A 26,262-nucleotide genomic window follows, 5' to 3' on the forward strand; every position below is an offset into this window, starting at 1 on the left:
ACAAGACACAAATGACCGAATGCTCCAAGCTCCCCTTCTAATGATGATTTCGGTCAAAGGTTGATGAAATGAGGAAGATGATTATATTTGGCTTAATTAACTTTATGTTTATTTACTAATTTACCATCTTACCTTTATTATTAATCAAAAAATTCAATTAAACCTTGTCCATAGCTATTCACTAACTTAATTATGGTATAATTACCATCTAAGTCCATTAATTTACCTTTCCATAGTCATTTAGTTCTTTTAACTAATAGAATTCAACTTTTGCACCTTTTTCAATTTAGTCATTTTTACCTAATTAACCATTTAAACTTCAAAATTTATTAACAAAACTTTAATACAACTCTAATATAACCCCATAAACCTTAAATAAATATTAAATAATAACTCACTTGTCGGATTTGTGGTCCTGAAACTATTGTTTCCGACACTACTAAAAACAGGCTATTACAACTTCATTTCTTGATTCTAGAATCCCTATGAAGTTCTGGATGATATTTCAAACATATAAGACATGATATTCTTGTGGTTACCTCGAACATTCCCCAAATTTCGTATTGTAGCCAGAATTCTCGTGGCTTCATTAGATATCAAACACAATCCCTTAATATTCCGAGCCACATATAATCATAAACACGTCAGAAAGAATGCCCAAGCCTCCTTCATCTCTTGCTCTACCAAGGAAAAAGAGGACCAACGTTTTTATTCCAATCCTAAGAAACAACCACCAACAGTTACTTCTTGTACTTACCATAGAAGAATGTGTCATTTTTGAACAATAGGTTTAAAGTCCAGAAAACTTCAACAATAGCAACTTGAATGTTTAGAATAAACGATGAAATATATGCATTCCTTTAACAAAATTAGTAGCTAGTTGTACGATTGCACCCGATCATCATATAATCACCTCATAAACTTTTACTTCACCTACCATGCTTTCTTGTATGAGATGGGATAATGATATCTGCTCCGAATCTCGAGAATTAAAACTAAAAGGGGCATGTGCAAATTTGATACAACCAATGCAATGATGGAATCACAAATTAAGCTAGAATCCAATTTTGAATGATCTTTCGATACCCTTGTTGCAACGCATGTATGCGGGTTGTTATATATGTAAATTTTCCACATATGTTTCTTTTGTATATAGGCTACTCAAATCTGTCACATGCATTCCTAGTCATATTTAATGCATTTACATGCATAATGTTAGCATTGACTCTATGACACTGAAATTTGATGACTATAATGTTGTAATCCCCAGTTCTCTTCATGACATCTATCGATGGAAAAAGTAGTCCGAATGTGAGCTAACCATTGTCATCAATTGGAGGGTAATTCAAATCAAATAGTTCATGAGCATATCCGGGAAATTCATGGCCGCAAGTGTGGACACCTAACATCCAATAATAGCTTAGCAATATACATGTACAATGATTGTGACTCATTCGGATAGAAACTATTGGTTCGTCTAACAACTTAAGATCATTGGCAACGACAGCTTCAACATCAACTTCTTTCTAGGCTTGAGCTTGAGCTTGAGCTTGGGCTTAGGCTTGGGCTTGGGCTTTAGTGAAGTCACCAAAGTCATCATATGTGATTTTCCCAATCTCCAGGATCAAATCTTTGAAAATCATTTAGAGAAGAAGTGAGGCTAACGGGTAGGGCAGACTGTGCATCAGCAATCCAATGGGGTAAAGCTTGCCCTCTCTTCTGACCATCTAACTGCGTGGCATGTTCCTTACTGAACCCTTTTTCCTCACCTTCAAGAACTAAGCTACGTAAGTATTCGGCATTTGCAGGCCCTGTACACTGAACCATTTTCGAGAATGCGCTTTCTCTGTTAACTAGCAGTTCCTTTGGAGTATTGTGTTCTAGAACCTGAAAAAGCAACATCAGAAGTTATCTAGGCACCAGTGAGTATCTTCGTTTTTATTCCCCAATCCAAAGGCAACTTAATCAGGCACAGTAAAGTATATAGTTGGTAAATATTTGCCAAGTCACTCTGAGAATGGAGTCAATCTTGCCTTGAAGATATCATACAGCTACAAGCAATCTATTAAATGAGATGGAAATTTTGCAGAAAGGAAAAGAAGCCAGAAATATGAAGGGAATAACACAAGTGAGAAGGAGCACCTGACCAGCATCAAGTACAAGAATCCGGTCACAGTCAATAATGGTATTTAGTCTGTGAGCAATAATCAGGATGGTGCAAGATTTGAATTCTTCACGAATGGTTTTCTGGATAAAAGCATCAGTCTTAACATCCACTGCTGCAGTTGCTTCATCAAGAACCAGAATCTTTGACCTTCGCAACAATGCTCGGGCAAGACACAATAATTGTCTCTGCCCAACACTAAAATTCTCCCCACCCTCCAAAACCTTGAGGCAGACGATGAGAATATTATTTCAACACTTCACTTCTTGCTTTGATTAATATATACATAAGTTTCTTCATTCACAAAAGGTTATACATATTAAAGTTTACTTTAAATACCATTAAAAGCTTAATAGACATAGAATTCAAGCAAATATTTGCAGAAATACATGATTTCCCTTTTATTTTTGACTATTTTTCTATTTAATACCTCTGCATCCACACCGAAAGAGTTCCTCAAGATGACATCCTTCAAATGTGCCCTTTCTAAAGCCTCCCAAAGGTCATCATCATTGTGCTCATTAAACGGATCCAAGTTTAATCGCACAGTTCCTGAATAAATTAAAAACGACCATTAAGATGAGAAACTTTAATGTCGGATGATATTCTCTAGCAAATATTGTGCCATAAAAGCACAATAATTTAAAACATAAAACGAGAACTTGGCCGAGGACAATCAAGAGTTAAATTCATTACCGGAAAAAAGAACAGGGGATTGTGGTATGATACTAAGAACCTTCCGCATATCTGTCAGTCCAAATCTGGCAACATCGCAACCATCAATCAAGATTCTTCCTTTTTCCAGCTCTACAATTCGAAACAAAGCATTCAGCATGCTGGATTTCCCTGCACCAGTTCTTCCAACTATCCCTAGCTTCTCACTTGGAGAAATAATAAAGGACAATCCACACAAGACCGGTGGAAGTTCAGGTCTATAACGTAGGACAACATCCTCAAAGTGAATTGACCCAGATGATGGCCAACCAGGTGGAGGACTGCGGCTCTCGATTACGTCTGGAGCCTCTGGAGGCAAATTGATATATGTACTCACACGTTCCACAGCATTCAAGCTGTTCTCAGCTTTGCTTGCTTGTCTTAAAACACCACTCAATAGCCTAGTGATATTTAATGTATAACTGAGAAGTAGACCCATTGTTGATGCAAATGCTGCCTTGTTTTCTGCTCTTCCATTCTGCAGAACAGTGACGGTTGCTGTTAACCAAATAATGAGGCCTCCTAGAGTTTCTAATCTTATAGCCAGCCAATGATTTGAACTAGTTTTTGCCAGCGTGAATCTGATATTATTATCCATGGACCTCCCAACAACATTGGCAATCCAATCATAAGCTCTGTATGCACGAATGGATGAGAAGCCATCGAATGCTTCTCTAAATTGTGCATAAACAGGTGATCTGGTAATAGAATCCAAGCGTTTTACTTCACGAGATGTGCTCTGCAAAAGCAAATGGTCATTGAAATTTGAGAAGAGAATATCTGTGCTAGAAGAAAGATAATAATCAGTAAAGAATACTTAAATGTCACGAAACTAAGGTAGAATACTTGCTTATATACATACTGAACTAGGAAAATAAAATGGCATTTACAGATCACAAATTGAGTGAAAATTATGATGCTAGAAAGAAGTCTCAACTTTCAACCTTTGTCATCTGGACATTCATTTTCCCAAAGTACCAGCGTCCAAAAAATACTCAAACATGGTATGAGGTCTAGTCCTCCAAATATATGGAAAAACTTAGAAAAAATTGAGCAGACATATACAAGGAACACACCCCTGAGTCCAGGTAATATAGGTCTCTGGTAATTAGAAAGTATTATTTTCTTAAATTTCCACATGTAACTGACAATTATGGAGCATACCTGATAATATAGATAGGCTGCATAAAACAAGATGAGAAGTGGCATGATGGCCCAAAATGAAAATATGCTCACGATGCTTATCAGTGTAAAAGTTGAAAGAAGCTGCCACAACTGATTCAAAAACATATCCATAGAAGTGGCAACATTACGATCTATATCACCTAGATCTCTTGAAAACCTATTGATTACTCGCCCAATTGGATTAGTCTGGAAAAACAACATTGGAGCTCTTAGGATGGAATTTAGCATCATATCATGCAATCTTCTGGCTGCACCGAGACTTGAAGTAATAAGCCAAAACGAGTTTGTCAGAATCACAGTTACCTGAATCCATTAAAATGGTAAGTAACTCATTGTAATAAGCACTAAAATAAAAGATGAAACAGCTATTGCTTTATGAATCAATTTTTGGTTCTGGCAGGAAGACAGACAGACAGACCAGAGAAAATGCCTAACATGTTATGCTGTTTAGCTTATGCTTATCTACTTCTAGGAATTATTCTCCATATCACTGCATTCATTGCATATTTTACAGTATATAAAAGTTATATCCTACAAAATTACTGCTCATTTAAAAAGATAACTTGTTCTTTGAATAATCGTATTTAAAGCTAAGCCATCGCTTAGCTTTCTTGATAAGATAAGCAGAGTATAAATAGATATCAATACAAACCACTTACTAGATGCAGAAAAAGAAGCACCAACCTGACTAAATCCTAGAAGCGCATAAATGAGAATGTAAAATTCAGGCTTATAACTCTTTGAAGCACTTTTATCTGTCCAAAAGCGTAACCACATGCTGCTTAAAATTCTAAGAACTTCAGTTGAAAAGTAGAATGTAAAAAGTATCACAACCACCCATAGGCCTCCTATAGCAGCCTTATACCTGCAAAACAGTAAAAGACAAATAGGTTCTATGCCCATCTCAAGTTGAATTGATGTGAAGTGCAGTTGATTTAAATGTGAATTATGTTAAGCATCTAACCTCAAACCTATTGTCAATAGGTGGAGAGACTCGACACAAGCAAAAAATCATAGGAAATCTAATAGTTAATTGATGAGAGATAACACCATGTAACATTGTATCATTTGGTAGCTTAATAGGGGGACTACACATGGACAACCTCATATCTTTTATTTTTAGGAAACCTGTGTTAAGATTTTTTTTTCTTTATTGTGTCATTTTATGTAATCTCTTATTTTCAGTATCTGATTCTTTTTCCTTTATTAGGATTTGATTAGATTTTATTTGATTCTTTTTTCTTTCTCCCTTGCTATTTAAAGGGAGAACAGTTTTCATAAAATACAGAGCACATTCTCTTAGCCTTTTTCTCTCTATTTCTTTAATAAGATGGAAGCAATTATTAAAATCAAAGTTAATATGAAAAGCATGAGGTTTAGTGTACTAATGAGTATAGGGTGTTATCCTATATTACCTCATAAGAACATTCCAGCTGACCAGACCTGTTTCCCTTTCTTCTTGCTTTACAAGTGTAGCTTTCATGCCTTTCCTCCTGTTTGCAGCATTTGCATCTTTTAGAATATCATTTATCTTATTCTCAACCATCTTATTGGAATTTGGTTCTAAGTTTTCCATGTCTATGTATCTTTCATCTCCCTTCCCTTCTTGTTTTTCCATTTTCCCAGCATTTTCCATCAACTTCTGAAATATCCTTCCTTTTCTGGAGACTTCCTCAAAGGTACCCTCTTCTTTAATTACACCATTAGAGACAACAAGGATGTAGTCTACATGTGGAAGACAATGCAGCTGGTTTGTGACAAGTATTCTGGTTTTTCCTTGTAATTCTTCCTTGATACACCTGTTGAAAACCTGCAAATGACTTCAGATTAGACCATATAGCATAACCACAAGAAATCTATTTTCAGATCAACGAAGGTTGAAAATACATTAGAAAGAAAAAGGTAATGTGGAAAGAATATACGAGAAATATTTGGGCTTATGTTCTTTGGGTTTCCTGCTGTCATTTTTCATTTATGGCTTTGGACCTATTTTAAGCCCAATTTATTCAAAAGCTTCCTCATCCTTTCTGGAAAAGAAGTAATAGATCTATAGTTTCCCACTAGAATCTTAGGAGTCTATATATTATGTGATCTTTACATTAAAAAAAAAAAACTATCCTCATATAAGATTTCAGCACCGCTGCTCTTATTTCTTCACCTAGGTAAATCTCATTTCTTCACCTCAACTTCTAAACCTATCAAATCTCACACAAAAACTAAAATTCTTTGGCTATGTCCACCTTTTTGACCTTATTAACCAGAACATTTAGCCTCACTTAGTTTTCTTGTATCCAACAGAAGCCCTAGATTCATATCGGTTTGACGCAAACCTTCATGCTTCCAGGTAGAATGTGAAAGAAATTGCATTAATCAGAGTAAACAAGTTACCTGTTCTGCAACATGAGCATCAAGGGCACTTAAAGGGTCATCAAATATGTACACATCTGAATTGGAATAGACAGCTCTAGCCATGGAAACTCTCTGTTTCTGCCCACCACTTATGTTCACACCTCTTTCACCGATCTCAGTGAGGTCATGATCCTGAAGGACAATGTTAAATAGTTAAGGAGACATTCCATGGTAGAAAAAGAAATTACAAGATGTTTTAAATTCACGTAACAGGAAGGATGTCAAGATCCTGCTGTAGAGCTGTCACATCAATTGTCTTCCAATACTGTTCTGGTTGAAAGCTAGACCCAAACAAAATGTTGTCACGAACCTGTGAAAATAAATTTTAAGTACATAAGCAAGCATGCTATAGAAAGGAAAATTTCTTAGTCAAAGAAAATTGGAAGCTGTAGAAAATTGAAATGGAAGTAAACATCAATAATGAACATAAGCAACGCTGCAACTTACAGTAGCATTAAAAATCCATGAAACTTGAGGAACATAAGCAACAGTCCCTCTTATAACAACACTTGAATTTGCATCTGGAGGAAGCTCCCCTAGAATCGCCGATATAAGGGATGTTTTTCCTTCTCCAGTTCCACCAACAATTGCGAGTAAGCTGCCAACCGGTACATCTAGATTGATATTTGATAAAGTGGGCTTCTCTGCCTGAAAAAAGAAGAAATAAAAAAAAATAATTCCAAATTGTCTTTATCCAGAAAAGTTGCATCTTGCAATATTAACAATGTTAAGGTTAATAAGTGCATGAGATCTTCCTCACTATAAAGCAGGAAGTAGTGCATGGTAAATCACTAAGCTGCTATTGCTATTTCTAAGTTATCATGTCCTATGTATCCAAAGCTATAATTCTACAGTCGATCCCTTCAGACAGAACAAAATATCTAAAAAGTCAACTTGCGTTCCGTCTTTCCAGCCACTTACAAAGAATTGAGACAAACCAAATTTATCGACTGATGATTAGTAAAACCCTTCACAAGCAATATTAAATACAGAATTCCAGTCTAGAAAGCACTTGACTCATAATTTGAGAGGTATAAAAACAAGAAAAGAACTTTAAAATGACCTTTAAATCCCATGAAAAGTTTCCATTCTTAATTGAGATGGCTGGAAGCCCTGGCTGAAGAAGTGGATTTGGTGCTAGAACTCTCTCTTCAGCTAAGAAAAGCTCCTCAAGACGTTGCAACGATACATTTGCATTTGCAACCTAAAAACCAAGGATTAGACTGTCAAGAATCCAATAGAAGCTATTTAATAACCCCATTAAGCTTAATGACTGGCGAATCTTGAAAATTGTAGCAATTACATTGCAAATAATGATCGACTAAAAACTAAATACATACACCTTTTAAGCTTATTTTTCATTCATGGCCGTAATATCATAAATTTTCTTAGACATCTATTAAGTTGTTGAGTGACAAACCAGTTTTATTGTCTGGCTAACAGGTTGATTGTTAAGAACTTTGATAAATGAGAACAACTACTGAAGGTACAAAAAATTTACCGCATGAAACTTAATTCTCAATAAACGAAAAAATAAATACCTGAGAAATAAACTATAAAAGTTTTCCCTCCAATAAGATTTCAGCAATGAAGAATATACAGCTGTAAGCCAATTACATTATGCAAAATATAATGATGTAAGGGGTGAAGTAAGTTAAACCTGACTTAACAAATTAGGAAGACATTCCAGAGGAATTCGTAGCAATGCAAACAATGAAAGTGATGTGAATGCCCTTGCTGGTGTCAGATCCCCACCAAGCAAAGTGAACATCCCAAATGAAACTACTATTACAACAACTGGTATGCTGTTCAATATGAATCTGTTAAACTGCAACAAAAGGCAACTTATTAAAACAAAATATGGTAAAACAGTCATAGTTTTTGTAGCCTGAAGACTAGCAGCATCAATAGCTGCTCCAACAAGAGCAGTTTAAGATTAGCCACATAAATAAATAAGCATTTAAAGTGCGTTTACATTGCATGCAACTTGCATAACTGACATACATACCATAACATCTAGTTTATAAATCATGGATTTGTAGTCACAAGATAGGCCACCAATTCCTGGAAACTTGCTTAAAATGGAGGTTCAAATATTATGCTGGTGGCCACTGGCCACCAAAATCACATTTCCCTTAGAAAAGAAAATATATCAAATGACGAAGCATTGCATGTCCAGGATAATGTTTGATGACCAATAACTGCATTTTCCAGAGCAAAAAGCAAGTGCAACTATTGGTGAAAGGTAATTTTCGCATGCCAACTAGAAATATCGTTTTATGTTTTGGAATGTTCACATAAAAAACACAGACACTCAGAAGCAATATTATAATTCAACTATCATACAGCAGATAGTAGTTGAGCTCTCTGAAGCCATGACAGCTCATCATTCCGTATACTGTGAACTCTAGACTGAAAGCACTTCTCCCATGCATAAAATCTGAAAAGTTATCAAGCACAGATCAGCAATCACTGTCAAATATCAAGATAATATAGTGAAACCTAAGGAAGTGCTTTCTGAATTAGACCATACTTCACAGTGTCCACAGCAGCTAGAATTTCATTCATAAGATTGACCCTCATGTCAGTCCACTCTAGTCTTTGCTTGGTCATCTTTTGCATTTTGCTAACCACAATAGTCTTTCTCCATGTGTAAAACAGAGAAATCAGTTAACACATGATCAATCATCAGATAGATGATTTAAATTATTTTCATCTTCAATGACAGTAGTTATCATAAGATCATTGACATGGAAAATGATTTCCCAATTTAAATTCATTTTGCTTGCCTTGCTGGCAGATTTCTCAGTGAGAACGTTTAATCTAATAATTTAGTTTTTCTAACTATGTATTCTTTGAGGCTCTTTTGCTCTCTTTCTTTTTTCTTTTCTCCAATAGAAGTAGACTGCATGAGTTATGGAGGTTAGTTATCAGTAAACTTCACAGACAGGGTTTAAACTACAATTAAGTTGGCAGAACATCATGTTGAAATATGTATATATTTTAAATTTATTTAGGTAGATAAATCTTATTTGGGTAGATAAGTTTTATTCATATTCTAGAAATATTTTATTTTGTCTTTTAGTAGTTTACTAGAATAAGGGAACTATTTTCTTTTTATGTTTTAGTAGTTTATTAGAATAAGGAACTATTTTCCCAATTAGAATTAGGACTCTTTTCTCCATTTAAGTTCAATTCTTTAGTTAATAAGATCTGTACAATTTTATTCAAAGCTCTCTTGAAATCTTTCATGGCATCTGAGCTAGGTTAAAATCTCTAGTAACATCATGGTTAAAACAGCCTTCACTGGAGATAAGAGATCCAGCAATCAAATAGAGGAAGAAAGTTCTACAGTTGAAACAACTACCGAGAGTACAATGACTCAAGGGACAGAGGCGTCTCACCTTTCTTTTCCACTGACATCTCACAAGTTGAATGGCAAGAATTATCTAGAATGGTCGCAGTCCGTAAAATTAGCAATTGATGGGCGTGGCAAGCTAGGTCATTTAAATGGAGAAGTTGAGCAACCACAAGTGGGCGATCCAAAGATGAGCAAGTGGAGGTCAGAAAATTCTATGATAATTGTGTGGCTTATTAATTCCATGGAAGCATCCGTAGATAAACCTTTTCTTTTTCTTCCAACTACTAAAGATGTTTGGGATACTGTGAAAGACACCTATTCAGATTTAGAAAACGCTTCACAGATTTTTGAGTTAAAAATAAAACTGTGAAAAGCTAGGCAAGGGGAAAAAGAAGTTACTCTTTATTATAATGAGATGATGTCTCTTTGGCAAGAACTGGATCAGTGTTATAATGATGAATGGGAGTGTCCCGGAGATGGTGTAAAAGCTATGAAAAAAGAAGAGAATGAAAGAGCTTATTTGTTTCTGGCTGGTTTAAATAAAGAATTTGATGAAGTGAGATCTCGGATCCTAGGGAAAAGACTGCTTCCAAAACTTTGTGAGATTTTTTCTAAGGTTAGAAGAGAGGAGACAAGGAGAAAAGTAATGTTAAAGCCAGGGTTTAAAGCTAATGATGATAATTCTGCTCTTGTAACTATTAAAAATAATGATGATAGTGAAAAAAAGAAAAAACCTTGGTGCGATCACTGCAAAAAATATTGGCACACTCGTGAAACGTGTTGGAAGCTCCATAGGAAACCGACAAATGGAAGGAAAAAGAGTGGCAATGGTCGTGGTTCACAATCAGGGGATAGCAGAGCTTTCCAAACAACTAATGAAAATTATGAGGGCCAAAGTTCTCTAGAAAGGTCTCCATTCACTAAGGAACAATTAAAGCATCTACACAAGTTTTTTCAATCACCACAATTTCTGATGAATTCTTCTATTCCTAACTCATCCAATAATCCTTCTTCCTCTTTTGTCCAATCAAGTACTGATTTTTCTATTTTTTCCAATGTCAAGCCTTGTAAAACAAACACATAGATCGTTGATTTTGGAGCTAGTGATCACATGACTAGCAGTCATTTTCTTTTTTCAACTTACACACCTTGCGCAGGAAACAAAAAGATCAAAGTAGCAGATGGGTCCTTCTCGGCAATAGCCGGGAAAGGCACTGTTAAAATTTCATCTTCCTTGGTTTTACATGACGTTTTACATGTGCCAAATCTAGCTTGTAATCTCATATCGGTCAGTAAATTATCCCAGTCCTCAAATTGTCATGTTATATTTGACTCTTTTATGTGTAAGTTTCAGGACATGGTCTCAGGGAGGATGATTGGCAATACTAAAGAATTTGGTGAAATTTACTTTCTTGAAGACGACCATCTAAGTCAACCAACAACTACTTTATGTTTAAATTCTGTTTCTGATTTTGATAAGGTTATGATTTGGCATTATAGGCTTGGACATCTTAATTTTTATTATTTAAGATATTTGTTACTTAATCTATTTAAAAATAAAAGTCCTTCTTCATATCATTGTGAATTTTGTAAATTGGCTAAAACATCATCAATCATTCTTTCCAACTGATGTTTAGGGACCTTCAAGGGTCTCGACTTTTTCAGGAAAACGTTGGTTTGTCACATTTATTGATGATCATACTCGACCTTGTTGGGCGTTTTTATTAAAAGATAAGTCTGAAGTTAAAAATGTATTTCAGTCTTTTTATGCTATGGTGAAAACACAATTTGGTGTGAAAATAGAAGTATTTCGAACTGACAATGGTGGGGAATTTTTTAGCGACCAATTAGGTGTTTTCTTAACCAAACATGAAATAGTCCACCAAAGTTCTTGTACAAATACACCACAACAAAATGGGACTGCAGAAAGAAAAAAACCGACATCTTTTGGAAGTAACTAAAGCCTTGACGTTGACTAGTCAAGTACCAAGTTATCTTTGGGGCGAAGCCTTGTTAACAGCTACATATCTTATTAATAGAATACTCAGTAGAACTCTAAATTATAGAACTCCTTTTAGTCTCTTTAAAGATAACTTTCCTAACTCTAAATTGATTACAGATTTATCCCTCCGAGTTTTTGGGTGTAGTGTTTTTGTTCATCTTCACAACCAAGGTAAACTAGATCCTAGAGCAAAAAAATGTGTCTTTGTTGGTTATGCTTCTAATAAAAAGAGTTATAAATGTTATGATCCAATTGATAGGAAGATTATAGTTACCATGGATGTCACATTTGTTGAAACACAATCTTATTTTAATTCTAATCTTCAGGGAGGGAATTATACTAAGGAAGATTCTATAATTGATCAAGAAGAGACTAGGAATATACAACATAGGGATTCTAATAATGGGGAAGGCGAATTTATAATTAACACAAAAATTAATGATGTTAATATTAATGAAAAGGAGGATGAAGGTGTAGAGTCTGATCATGAAAATAAAGAACAAAGGAGTTAATTATTTACTCAAGAAGAAATCGAAATCAAGAAAGTAGAATCCACCAGATTCATCACCAAGAATCCGACCCGCAAGATCCTGTCAAAAGTACAGGTAAAGCTCATAATCCAGCCAATGAATTTTTTGATTTAGATATTCCAATTGCCAAAAGAAAAGGTGTTAGAAATATTGTCAAATATCCCATGTCTAACTTTGTATCCTATAAAGCCTTATCTTCGACATTCTCAACCTTTGTTTCGTGTCTCGATACTGTACAAATAACCAAAAATGTGATAGATATTTTACAGGTTCCTAAGTGAAAGGAGGCTATTTTAGAGGAGATGCGTGCTCTTTAAAAAACAGGTACATGGGAAACAATGGAATTACCTATAGGGAAAAAAACAGTGGGCTGTAAATGGGTATTCACAACCAAATTCAAACCAGATTGACCTTTAGATAGATACAAAGCCCGGTTGGTAGCTAAAGGGTACACTCAAACATACGGGATAGATTATCTTGAAACGTTTGCTCCAATGGCCAAATTAAATTCCGTCGAGTTCTTTTATCAATTCTTTGTTAATCTTGATTGGTCTTTACTGACTAGATGTGAAGAATGCTTTCCTAAATGGAAAACTTGAAGAAGAAGTTTACATGGATCCTCCTCCAGGTTTTGAAGAAAAATTTGAAACTCGAGTATGTAAACTCAAGAAATCTTTATACGGTCTGAAGCAGTCTCCTCGAGCTTGGTTTGAACGATTCACTCAAGTTGTTAAAAAACAAGGTTACTCACAAGGGAAAACTGATCACACAATGTTCTATCAACATTCACAAAAAGGTAGAATAGTTGTTATTATAGTTTATGTCGATGATATCATTCTTACAGGAGATGATGTTGATGAAAAAAAGCGTCTCAAGGAGCATCTAGCATTGGAGTTTGAGATCAAAGACTTGGGTCCTTTGAAATATTTTCTTGGAATGGAAGTTGCTCGATCAAAGAAGGGTCTTGTGGTCTCCCAGAAAAAATATGTGATTGATCTTTTAAAAGAGGCTGGGATGAGTGGTTGCCGCCCAGCTGACACACCAATTGATCCAAATGTAAAATTTGGAAATAAAGAAGGTCGATTAGTTGATAAAGGGCAGTACCAAATATTAGTACGTAAGTTAATTTACTTATCACATACAATGCCAGACATAGCTTTTGCAGTGAGCTTAGTGAGTCAATTTATGCACTCCCCAATGGAGGAACATGAAGAGGCAGTGTTTCGAATTCTAAGATACTTAAAGAGTTCAAGGAAAGGGCTTATTCTTCAAAAAATCCAAACAAAGAGGAATTGAAGCTTATCTGAGATGCAGATTAGGCGGGCTCAATAATGACGGAAGATCTACATCGAGGATCTTGTACTTTTGTTTGGGAAACCTTGTGACTTGGCGAAGCAAAAACAAACTGTTGTAGCAAGAAGTAGTCAGAGGTGAGTTTAGATCAATGGCTCAAGGAATTTGTGAAATGATGTGGTTAAAAGAATTATGGAAGAGTGAGGAACCAATAACTTCACCAAGGAAGTTATTCGTGATAGCAAAGTGCCATTAGTATTGCTCACAACCCATCCAACATGATGAACTAAACATGTTGAGATTGATAGACACTTTATCAAGGAGAAGATTGAAGAAGGCCAAGTGTACATGCCGTTTGTTCCTTCAAAACAACAGATTGCTGACATACTCACCAAAGGACTCTCTAAGACAAGCTTTGATTTTCTTGTAAACAAATTGGGCATGATTGATATATATGCACCAACTTGAGGGAGGGTGTTGAAATATGTATATATTTTAAATTTATTTAGGTAGATAAATCTTATTTGGGTAGATAAGTTTTATTCATATTCTAGAAATATTTTTATTTTATCTTTTAGTAGTTTACTAGAATAAGGGAACTATTTTCTTTTTATGTTTTAGTAGTTTATTACAATAAGGGAACTATCTTCCCAATGAGGATTAGGACTCTTTTCTCTATTTAAGTTCAATTCTTTAGTTAATAAGATCTGTACAATTCTATTCAAAGTTTTCTTGAAATCTTTCACATCATGCCAATGGCTAGCATCAACTTATCAAGTAAATTCTCACTTTGCTAAGAAAATGAAATTGTCGAATAATGTGGTAACGTGTGTGAGTACTTTTGTTTTGGTGGACAGTATATCAGAGATAGGTATTTTAATTTTGTAGGATACTAGTTACTAATTAGTTTTCCTAGTTTGATAGGATCAAATGTGTCTAAATAGGACTGTAGAAGCTGTACTGTAGAAGCTGTATTTTCACAATTGAATTAATTCCAGTGAAATCAATTCTCCACATGGTATCAAATGTTTTTGGTTCTTTCCTAAGTGTTTTTTTTCTGGTCAAATTCTTGCTTCTAGTGTTTATTCCATGATATCAGATGTTTTTGGTTCTTTCCTAAGAAGTGTTTTCTTTTCCCGGTTGAAATCTTCCTTCTCTTGTTCATTCCATGGTATCAGATGTTTTTGGTTCCTTTCTAAGAAGAGTTTTTTTTCTTGGTCGAGTTCTTGCTTCTCCTGTTCTATTCCCAAGTCCTTTCTTTCCCTATCATGTCAGACTCAACCAAAATCAATCTTATCATAGAAACTACCATGATTTAAAACATGGTTTCTTTAATCACTACAGCTGGATATTTACAAAACACCCAACCGGTTTGATTGACACAAGATCCTAAATCAGAGGCATGGATTAACAAGATTCCATGTGATGTCTTGCTTATGGGATTCAATGCTTCCAGAGGTTAGTCATACGTGTATGTTCATTTCCTCTACCAAGGAGATTTGAGATGTCCTTCGGCAAACATATTCCAAGTTCAATGATGCTGCCCAAATCTATGAAGTTAAGGCAAACATTTCAACAATCAAACAAGGGAATCGATTCGATATGGTTGAAAATCTGAGAAAGAAATGACTAAAAAGAGAGAAGAGAGCACAAGAATACTGAGTAGAGAGAGAGAGTGAGAAAACCAATTCCAATTTCATAACCAGCTCCTTTGCCTGATTGGTGGCTAAAAAGGAGAAAAACGGATCCTTAACAGCTGTCATAACTAAGCTGAAAACTCACCGTTTCATTAAACGGTCCCTCTATCCTAAAAACCCAACCCCCAAAACGCACTGTATTATTTAAAAGAGTCCAAAATGCAGCGTTCACAACAAAAAAAAAACAAAAACAAAAACTGGAATAAACAAAATTTTAAACAATGACCGTTGTTTGACCGAAGCTTGACTTTCATTTTGGTCCATAACACAATTTGTTATGGAATATTTGAGCCTCTTACAAGGTTTATGGCAGGAAATGGATCAAAATCATCAAATATATACAAGTTGTAGTGAGGATGTTGCAAACCTAAAATGGTTCATGGAAAAGGATCGTATCTAAGACTTACACTCATGCCTTAATGCGGAACTTGATGCTGTGATAATCCAAATTTGGGGAAAGTAAGATTGCCTTCTTGATGAGGAAATATCTATCATTCAAAATGAAGGACAAAGGGGTGTTATGTTGGAGAAACCAATAGTAGATGGATCTGCTATTGTTACCAACACTACCAGATTCAAAGACTAGAGCTCTACAATTGACTAAAGTCTGGAGGTGGTAGGAAACAACTAAATGCTTGCTTCTACTTATATTCAATCCAAACTACAGAACTTTCCAAACCATGCGCAAGGACTTTGTTTTAGTCATTCAAGGATTTCTGCAAAGACAAACTTTCCTATACTCCCCCTAAGCAACAAATCTTGGTGGTTACTCTGTATAAACGTCTTCTCAAAGATCTTTATGTAAGAAATCACTTTTTAGTATCCATCTGGTGTAACAGACAGTCATGAACAGATACAAATCAAGATTAACCTTAATTGGAAATACCCACTTGCATCCAACAACTCTTTTTCTAAGAGGAAAATCAATCAAGTCCCAAATATCATTTGTATCTAATGCATTTATTTCCTAGATCACTGCATCTTGCCAATCGAAATGACTCAAGGCCTCCTGAATAGTATTGTGAATAGACACAGAATCTAAAGAAGCGGTTAAAGAACAAGACAAAGGGAATAGATGATTATATAAAATAAAATTAGCAATTGGGTAGGTGAACTGACATTTACCTTCGTGACAGGGCAATTTGAAGATCAAGATCACCTGGAGTCGGATCTAATAACAAAGATGTCGATAGAAGACATGTACCACGAGTCCATTGTCTTCTAGAATAAACTCGAATAATTGGTAGCTTCTCAAATGCAAGTGCAACAGATGTAGGTTCATCGGATTGTGCAATAGATAAACTTGAAGGTGTGCCAACGTAGATTAACTATTCATTATTCTCAATATGGTAAGCCAATTTATACATGATCCTCAAGTACCTCACATGTAGGTTGTTTTTCGCATTCTCTGCTATCTAAAGTCTACCTGTTTTTCTCCAAGTATGGTCACCTCCAAATAGAGGCCTTCACAGATGCAGACTGGGCTAAATATCCAGATGATAGGATGTCTACATTTAGATATTGCATGTTTATGGAAGGAAGCCTAGTTACTTGGAGAAGCAAAGAGCGAAGTGTAGTCGCTTGATCAGGTGCTAAAGCAAAGTACATGGCTATGGTTCAAAGTGTCTGTGAGCTTTTGTGGTTGTGAAAGGTATTGGAAGAATTAAATTTGTCAAGAGAAGACAAATTATCCTTGTATTGTAACAACAAGGTTGTCCTCAACATATTGCAAAATCCAATGCAACATGATCAAACAAAGCACATAGAGATTGATCGACACTTCATCAAAGAAAAATTAACTATTGATGCCTTGAGCTTATTTAGTGAGACGTTTGACAAACAGTTAGCTGACTTATTCATCAAATGACTTAACAATAAGATTTACCATAATTCGGTCTGCAAGTGGGACATTTTTTATATCTATGGCACCAACTTGAGGGGGAGTGTTAACTAAATGGCCGTGTATAACTAATTTTTGGGGATTCAATTAGCTTAAATTTAAGGATGGTCGTTACTAGTTTCCTTATTCCTAGCTATTTTATATGTATAAATAGCTTTGTTACCATGAGATATATCGGCAGCTGTGGATCGTTTGATTGGAATGAAATTTGGAATGGGAATACTTTAACACTATTCATTGAATCATATCAAATAAAATGGCAAGGTTAAGTGCAGTGACAGAATTCGGGTCAATGTCACTTGATATATGCGTCTTACTTTGGTTAACAATATTCTTGATGATCTAAAGGTAAAATGGGAAGGTCCAATGCGGTTGTACTGTAACAACAAATCAGCAATCAACATTGCACACAACCCAGTGTGGCATGATAGAACCAAGTATGTTGATGTAGATAGACATTTTATCAATGAGAAATTCAACAATGCACTTAGTGTCCCATTTTATTCAACAAAGGATCAACTAGCAAATATACTAAGGGGCGGAAAATAATATGTTTCAAGACATTGTCAACAAGCTTGATATGAAGGGTGATCATTCACTAGCTTAAAGGGAAGTGTCAGATAATGTGATAATGTGAGTGTTTGAGTTTCGGAAGAATGCATATCAGAGAATAGTGTATATGCCAGATAAGAATTACAATTTTGTAGGATGCTAGTTTTCGATAAGTTTCCCTAGTTTGATAGAATCAAAACTGTATAATTAGGAGACTGTAGAAGTTGTATTTTCACAGTTGAATTAACTCCAATGACATCAGTTCTCTACAGAAATTACCTGAAGTGGGACGATGAGAACTAGTATTAGTGATCCGAGAAGTGCAGCAACACGGAGTTGTTGATAAAGAAGAACCATGGCACCAATAATTCTAAATGGAGCAGACCAAAATATATGAACCTGTTGGCATACTTGCTGAACAAAGTAATAACAGTTCAAATCAATCCTCTAACTTCCATGAAAAGATAAAAACAAGATTATGGTCTTATCACTTCTAGTTGAAACCAAAAGGTTAAATAAAAAATAAAGAAGAATAAGTGCTTCATTTGCAACTCATAAATTTCAAGCATATTGTCTAAGAATCTGCAACAGTTTAAAAGTTCCCATACATTATGTTTCTCTTGTTAGGTCAATCAGGGTCCAGAAAAATCAAGTTATGATAGGAGAAGGTGTCAGATTTTAACATATCAGATTTTTCACATTTAAAAAAAAAAAATTGAAGAAAAAGTGCCCAATATATCCCATGTTTAGGGTATCAAGGTGTAGTACTTCATTTGATGTTCCAAAATTCCAAATTTCAGTTTGACAGATATTGATAGTAGTATTTACTGTGAAAATTGGTTCAACAACAACCTTCTCTTTCTTCTAAATTACATCATCATCTTTCTTGAAGTAATAAAGTAAGGCATAATTCAAAAATATTTCAAGATATATACAAATATGCTATCTTCTGTCTTCATGGTGGATTCTGATTCTGAATGCATAATGTACATTTTGGCATCCATGAGCATCAGCATTTTCATATAAATTAAACAAGAGTCATACCTGAAGTGCGTTGACATCTGTTGTGATCATATTTGTTATCCTCCCAGATGGGAAATTCTTGCGAACCTCATGAGTCAATCTCAAAGATTTGTGAAATATAGCTGCCACCTACAACAGAAGTAGTAAAATATAAGGACAGGAATCAATCTCATACATTAACTTCCTATTCCAGGGGCTTTCATGAAAATACTAAATTTCTTATTGGCTATAATAAAATTCTGAAAGCTCATATATTATGAGAGTGTGGAATGAGTGTATGTATAGATCACTGAATTGAAATGGATAACAGAAAGGCCAAATGTCTTCCGACTAAAGCAATAGTACTATAATTGAAAGGAAAAGGAGGCATAATATAACACCTTCAAAATGGCTCCATGTTAGTTTTTATCTATTCTAGGATGAAGAAACATGTTACCAGAGTAGACCGTAGACGAAAACCAACACGCCAGATATTCTGCACATACTGAGCCTCAAGTAGTACAACACATAACTGACATGAGGTGAAACAAGTCAAAACATCAGAACTGCAGCAGCAGCTTTCCAAGGAATCATTTCATTGATTAAATTCTTATCAATTACAGGAAGAGGTAACAGAAGCCATTTTTTTATCTTTGGCTGAAAGAGCAAACAAAGAACCTAATTTGCTCATGGAAATACTTGACCTAATGTATGTAACAGCATTTGCATGGAATGAAAAGAAATAAAAAAAATGGAATAGTTTTCAAAAAAATATATGGATAAAAGCAATGTTACCAACACCTATTCAAATAACAGACGAAAGGAATGTCAAATTTGAAAAGCCCAACGACCATTCAGTAGGTGGAAACCACCACTGAGATTCAGAAATTATTGAAAAAACATAATCCATAGCACAGATATCATATTATGTTATGAATTAATTTGTACAAAAGAAAATCTCAAACTGAATGATTTGATTTGTATTAAACCAGAAGTCAAGATAAGGAACATTGTCTTAAACTAGAAGTCACAATAAGGAAACACGGAATAGGAATCATACCACTCCAAGAAACATCAAGAAGGCATAGGTGTAACCAAACCAGGCTGGGTCACCTTGTTGTATAGACTGCAAATTTTAACAAGAGAATTACAATTTTAACACAAGGCATCATCTCTAAAATTGGTCAATTAAAGGATTGACTACCACAAAATTTTCTGTGGCTAGTGGAAGAAATTATTGTTTTATTGTTATTATTTAAAATTTCTCCAATTTCTTTAAATATGAACATCATCATGGAACCCTAGGATTGGCAAATCAATAGGAAAAGAATAAAAAGCTCAATCAAATACTCCTTGAGAAAATACACTAACCTGTAAGAGATGGTTTAATAAAATAGGCTCTGTATACTGACAAAGGATAAATACAACCTGTGATGTTCAAATATGAATCTATAAGCTTGCATTCAAAAGTTTGTTTCAGATTCTTTACCAAACAATCAAATCTTCATGAAATGTTAAACCCCCATATGAAAGTGACACTTTATTGAAAGAATGTGAACGGTCCACAATGGATTCATCAAGAAATTAAATATAAAGAATTTTAAATTTAAGCAAAAGAATAAAAAAGCTTGATCAAATACACCTTGAGAAAATGAGATTATCTGCAGTATACCTCAAGATTAATATGCCCAAGACACATTGTCACGATCTAGCCAGACCAATCAGACCTTGTTGTGAATGCATAATCAGGAATTCTCCTCTTTAGGCACGCACAGTTCCCTCAAGGTTTTACCACCCTCAAGTGCTCCTCTACAGATTCCAACCGACATCCTCACATACAAAAGAGTGCACTCGACAGAACAGATAGATTTGGTATCTGTTCTACATAGTGCTCACCTTTGTGTGTAAGGATGCAGATTCGAATTTATGGAGGTAAAAGGGTGCCAAAACCTTAAGAGACCTACACATACCCAAAGAGGAAAATTCTAGATTATGCATTCACAAAACTGTCTAACTAGTGAGGCTGGGTTGTAACATTAAAAGACACATTTTTATGTCATAACCCACCCCAGCCAACTGGGCCACATCGTGAGACACAAACCAGAATTGTCTTTTTTGGGTACCCACAAATCCCTTGAGGTTTTCTTACCCTGAGGTGTGACTCCACAATGTCGAACCCACATCCTCACACACAAAGAGTGCACTCTGCAGAATGGATGCCAATTGATCTATGGGTACCCAAAGAGGACAATTTCGGATTACAAGCCTACTAAATATATACATGGAGACCCATACCTAATTGACATAATAATCCCTGAAAAATAAGGATTAAAATTGATTTTGTTTACAGAAAAAAAGGAAATTATCTAGAGCTCTAACTACGGAAATAAATTTAAATTTCCATTGACCTTAACCAATGCCATAAACTGCTCACACAGAATTATCTATTCTGACAATTTTGATTTAATTTTCTTAATTTCTTTACTTATTTCAACCTATGTAGCCTGCATAAATTGCCTGACCTCTGAGGTATATATTCTACACATTAATCTTCACTTTCTATCTCCGTAAATTCTTATTTGTCTTCTATTTTCATTACTAGAAGCGTGTGAGAGGAATGCTCATTACCTTGATAACACCTCCCCACCAAAACCTGCGTTACTCATTTAAAAACAAAAGTTTCAGTGACTCAGTATATATGAGACAATATGAAATCTATACTTCGTGGAGAAATCTTCAGGATGCATAAGTTTTCATTACAACTATACAGGAAAAAGAAGAAAAAAAAAACCATGTAGCTAACAACCTTCTTCCTAAGCTATTATTCAAAGCTCTCAAAAGCCGTGGCTTAGATCTTCGGCTTTCTTTGGCCCAACATGTATGGAACCTGCAAAATAAAAATTTTTATCATTGAGTAGCTGTGCGTGGAAGAAAATGCAAGGGAAGCAACAAAAATCCTAACTTTTGAATCAACATTTCAGTCTGATCCCATGTATCTAACTTCCAAACATCATATTCAGTGATAGGTCTTCTATAACCTTGCTGCATGAGGGGAGTAATCCATCCAAAAGAAATTCCTGCCATAGCATAAAGCAGCAAAGTTTCAAAAACTCATAAGATTGTAGCAAGCATCCCTGACCAAACATTCGCACAGAACTGATGTTGCAACATGATGCTTACAGTTAAAACTCAACACAACCCAACTCTTTCCTAGTAACCCCACTAACTGCAACCTGCTATATGGCCCTCTTCTGAGATAGAGCGGTGGAGAAAAGTGAACATGGTATGGGGCCTCAACCCAACTGTCTGTCTTAGTACACAAGTGAAAGAACCTAAAAGGAATACCAAGGACTATTATGCACTCTTCAATCTTCTTGTTAGATACTTATCCAACTCGTCAAGTGGACATGGTATGGGGCCTCAACCCACCATATAAAAGGGAAAATCTAGAAAATATGGAACGCACCAGTCTTGGACACCTACCCAGCTCCAACACTTGTGATTCTCAGCAACATGGCCCAAGGATACCAGGCTACTGGTAAAGAATATATATATGCATGTATACATATTAATTATATCCATTTCGCAATGTAAAGCATCCCAAAACACAGGTTGCTTTTTCACAGTCCAACCCAGTCATTACCTAGTTAGTTATAGTTCCATTAAAATGGCAACAGATAACTGGCAAGCCTGCAGCTATTTTAACTTTTTGAACTTGCAGTACCATCACCACTCAATCGGAGTACTTACTTGAAATAAAGTTGGCATGCCTCTCCGGGCAAATTTGCTCTCTTCCAGAAAGTGGTTTATATTCTTCATCATCATATGACTCATTTTGTACCAAAATATAATCCCTGAGATTGGGAAAATAAACAAGTAAAAGAATCCCAAATAAAATCTGCATCAGAAAATAAGCACAAGTAAATGAAACTGCATTAAAATTACTTGAAAACAAAAGCATTAAAAGCATTTAAATAAAGGGTCCAGGTTTTCTGTCCCACCTAATTTAATTTTAGATCGCGCTAGGAAGTATTGGCATTTGATCTGGAGCTTGAACTTAATTACTTCAAACCCAAGAGGTTATAAAGGCCTAAATAAATTTGGGAGCAATCTGGACAAATACTAGTAATGATCTCTCCACTTTGATTTTAAGACCAAGAATATTTTGTCAATATGTTATCTTTTTAGTATAGTAAGTGGAAAGAATGTAACCAAGAAAAAAAAGGAGGTTGCCTAAATTGATGCCAAGTCATGTCAACCTAAAGTGACATGTAAGTGGTTAACTGGCATCAAGGCAAATATAAAAGCAGGAAAACAAATATTTTATGGAGACATTGGGAAAAATAGAGTAGGATATATGGAAAATATATACAACAAACCTTGCAGAAAAAGGTACTGACGCTCAAATATAGGGCATAGCTGCATGAGCAAACAAACTTGTAATTGTGAGTGTCCTAGTGACATATTCAAGTACAGTATATTTTATCTACTCAGGGCCCAAACAGATAAAGTTTAAATGGATAAATGTGAGGAATCTAGCCTGCGGAATAAATCCTTCACGGGCAGAATGAGATTGAGTAGCACAGCATTGCCCAGAAGAACATAAACAATGCCAAAACGCACATACCACCGAAACTCACAGATGTAACTTTTTGTTTCCAAGCTTATCATAATAAGCACAGAGCACCATGCAGTAGCCTCAATGATCAAAGAAGTTGCCTGTAAGGGAGTAAATTACGAAGCACATACAAGTTTGAGCAAGCTGCTGCACTGCACATAGTAGATAACCAAATTGAATTCCGAGAACTAATGGTAACATCTAAGAATCACCAGGAATCAAGTAAATCAAATTAGATGAAATAAGCAAATAGATTCAGTACAAGTATACCAGTGGTCTGGTTTTCTAGCCATAATAGTAGCTATAATGGTCCTCGAAAATTTAAACTTAGAAATAAAGAACCTATTCCACTAAAGATTAGTAAAATATTCTTGATTGTATGGTGTTATACTAGAAGATAAAGTCCGAGTCAGTAAGGCTACAAACAGGTACAGCACCACCTACAAGATTGAACAGAAACTCACCTCATAGGGAGCAAGACCAGTCTCTCCATTCAAATTAAAGATAGAAATACCCATCAACAATCTTAGTAGCGGCTCAATGGTACAACAACCAGCCAACAAACCAAGTATACAACTATAGCATTTTGAACTCAAAGAAAACCTCTGAACTTGGGAATTCTTCTTTATCAGAAATACCCGATAACAGCACAAGCCCAGTAAAACCAAATGAGAAATGGAAATCACCATGGAGTTGATGGCACAAGATGTGTATACACCAAAAGCACCATCAACCACTTTTGTCCGTGCCGTATTTGCCACTGGCTGACAATACCAAACCAAGGGTTCAAATGCCATCACCAGCCACCCCCTGAAAGAGAGGGAGAAAAGAAAAGTTCGATTAGACATTTACTCAACTCATCTTCTCCTTCTCATGGTAGAAAATAAGAAATGTAAAAGGAAATTTTGTGCCTAGTTATTTTTACTTACTATACAGTCCTTGCTCATTAAAAGAAACAGCTTCAACATTTAACAAATTTGTAGCAAATGGTAATCCATATACATCCCAACAGAATCATACAGAAAATGAGAATAACAAAATAGGTAACATGATCCCAACTAAAACCACACCCGGACATAAAGTAACACAGAACATTTTTAATTTATAATGTTCAGAACCAAGTCTATAAGACTGTAACTCATACAAGGAAAATGGGATTAAAAATCAAAGTTTCAAGTTTCAGCAACCATCCCCATCTTTTCATAAAGGGTATATATGTACAAAATACGAAGCATATCAAACATGTAATTCAAGATAAACTATGAAACTTGTTCTATTACTAAGCAATTATGAAACCCAAGCACTCAGATTCGTCTTTCATATCCCGCAACAAACACAACAAGAACGAGAGCAGCTAAGATTGAAAGATACCTCTAGGCTACAGGGACTAGGACACGACAGTGTTATTCTGGGAATTTGAGTAGCACGTTCGGAGTCCAGTCTTTATGTCGTCGTCCAGCAAGCCAGTTGAATTCAGTAGGAAATGGAGGGTTCAAGGTTGTTTCCACAATATATATATAAGATACAAGGCACGGCGCCACAGCGGCTTAAGCTGACGACTGAGGCACTTGTGCATTATTTTGTGCATTATTTTATTAAGAAGAACGACAGAGACGCATGAATTAAAGAAAGACCTTTGTCTTTGCGAGTCTTCCTTACAATCTATCTTTACTAAAGTAAACATTTTCCGGGGGAAAAAATGGAATTGCAAAAAAGAAGCTTCCACTTAAAAAAAACGAAAATTGAATAAAGAATGCACGATTACGATTTAAAGAAAGACTGAAACCTTGACCTTATTCTCTAATTCCATCTTTCTTTAACGCTTTTTACAAACCCTAACGCCTGATAGATTTCCGATTTTCGACGGTAATCTTGATTCATGTCTTCCATAGTTGCGACCTTTTGGCTTAAAATGTCACTTCTCTTTACCTGTAACCATAAGAAGCCCGTAAATCTGTTCAGGCAATGGCGTCACTTTCATTAGCCCGCCAAGAGGGGTTGCTTTTTAAACTTAAGTAAACCACCTCAGTAGTATTTTAGTTTTTCTTGTTTTGATAACTTTACTTTTTATTTTGATTTTGTTAAATTTTATCATCATTCAATTTTTATTGTCTTGATCTATCACCTCGGTCATTCGATTGTGTGCCTCTCTTTTGATCAATACACTCTTATCATTTGTCAGATTGTCAAATAGAATCACAGAACTTTCAACCCAAACTTAAATTGAGATAAGCCCCTTTTCTATTTCTTTTTCCTTTTTTGTTGAATATTGACTTTTTTTTCTTTTCTATTTGCAGGTTTGATTTAGTTTCTTCGAAATAATAGGGAACAATTCTTTTTTTATTATGTTGCTTGGATTTTTCTTTTGTTGAGTTTTTAGTATAGGTGATTGTTTATGATTTGGGCTTCGAGTGTTTTAGTGTGATAGTTAAAGCAATAGATTCTTCTAAGTTGAATGCTGAGGAAGGTGGAGCCGGAGGCAACAATGGTGAGAATGAGGGTGTGGGATGATGAAAATGATGTTGTGTCGAAGAGGGTTGTGATAGGGATGTTGAGTGGTAAGAGTTGTGCCAAATATAATGACAGTGGAGTGATCAATTTGGCCAATTTTTTAATAAAGATGACTAAATTATTTAAAAATAATCATTATTTAAAATGATTAACAAGATAGTTTACCCCAAAAAAATTATATAATAACCAAATATGACTTTAGTTACAACGTTGAGATTAAGTTGTTAAAAATCATAATGTTCGGGTTTGAATTTTATCATACACAAATATTTTTCTAGAATTTATATGTAAAGACAAAAAAAACTTTATAAAAGGAAGGAATTT

At 35.2% G+C, this 26,262-nt stretch overlaps 1 protein-coding gene across 2 annotated transcripts; it reads right to left on the reverse strand.

Moving 5' to 3' along the window:
- Positions 1-1,241: 1,241 nt before the first annotated feature.
- LOC108479332 (ABC transporter C family member 12-like) lies at positions 1,242-25,974 on the reverse strand. Of its 2 annotated transcripts, XM_017781869.2 has the most exons (27): positions 24,799-25,974; positions 23,892-24,237; positions 23,350-23,528; positions 23,189-23,228; positions 22,560-22,707; positions 21,772-21,886; positions 21,616-21,696; positions 21,438-21,462; positions 20,181-20,237; positions 19,870-19,935; positions 19,267-19,341; positions 18,852-18,959; positions 18,087-18,221; positions 9,006-9,112; positions 8,819-8,912; positions 8,133-8,300; positions 7,536-7,676; positions 6,920-7,120; positions 6,684-6,782; positions 6,452-6,604; positions 5,479-5,873; positions 4,748-4,928; positions 4,043-4,366; positions 2,861-3,617; positions 2,595-2,716; positions 2,143-2,388; positions 1,242-1,887 (listed from the first exon to the last, which is right to left on the reverse strand). In XM_017781869.2, exons 2-27 carry the CDS (start codon positions 24,222-24,224, stop codon positions 1,597-1,599), a joined length of 4,641 nt encoding a protein of 1,546 aa, XP_017637358.1. In that variant the 5' UTR covers positions 24,225-24,237; positions 24,799-25,974; the 3' UTR covers positions 1,242-1,596. The 2 variants fall into 2 exon arrangements, with proteins under 2 accessions (XP_017637358.1, XP_052878571.1); XM_053022611.1 differs by lacking the exons at positions 21,438-21,462; positions 21,616-21,696; positions 21,772-21,886; ... (3 more) ...; positions 23,892-24,237; positions 24,799-25,974 and adding an exon at positions 20,482-20,923.
- Positions 25,975-26,262: the final 288 nt, after the last annotated feature.

The sequence above is a fragment of the Gossypium arboreum genome, chromosome 12 (genome assembly GCF_025698485.1).
Source record: "Gossypium arboreum isolate Shixiya-1 chromosome 12, ASM2569848v2, whole genome shotgun sequence".
Taxonomy (NCBI): Eukaryota; Viridiplantae; Streptophyta; class Magnoliopsida; order Malvales; family Malvaceae; genus Gossypium; species Gossypium arboreum.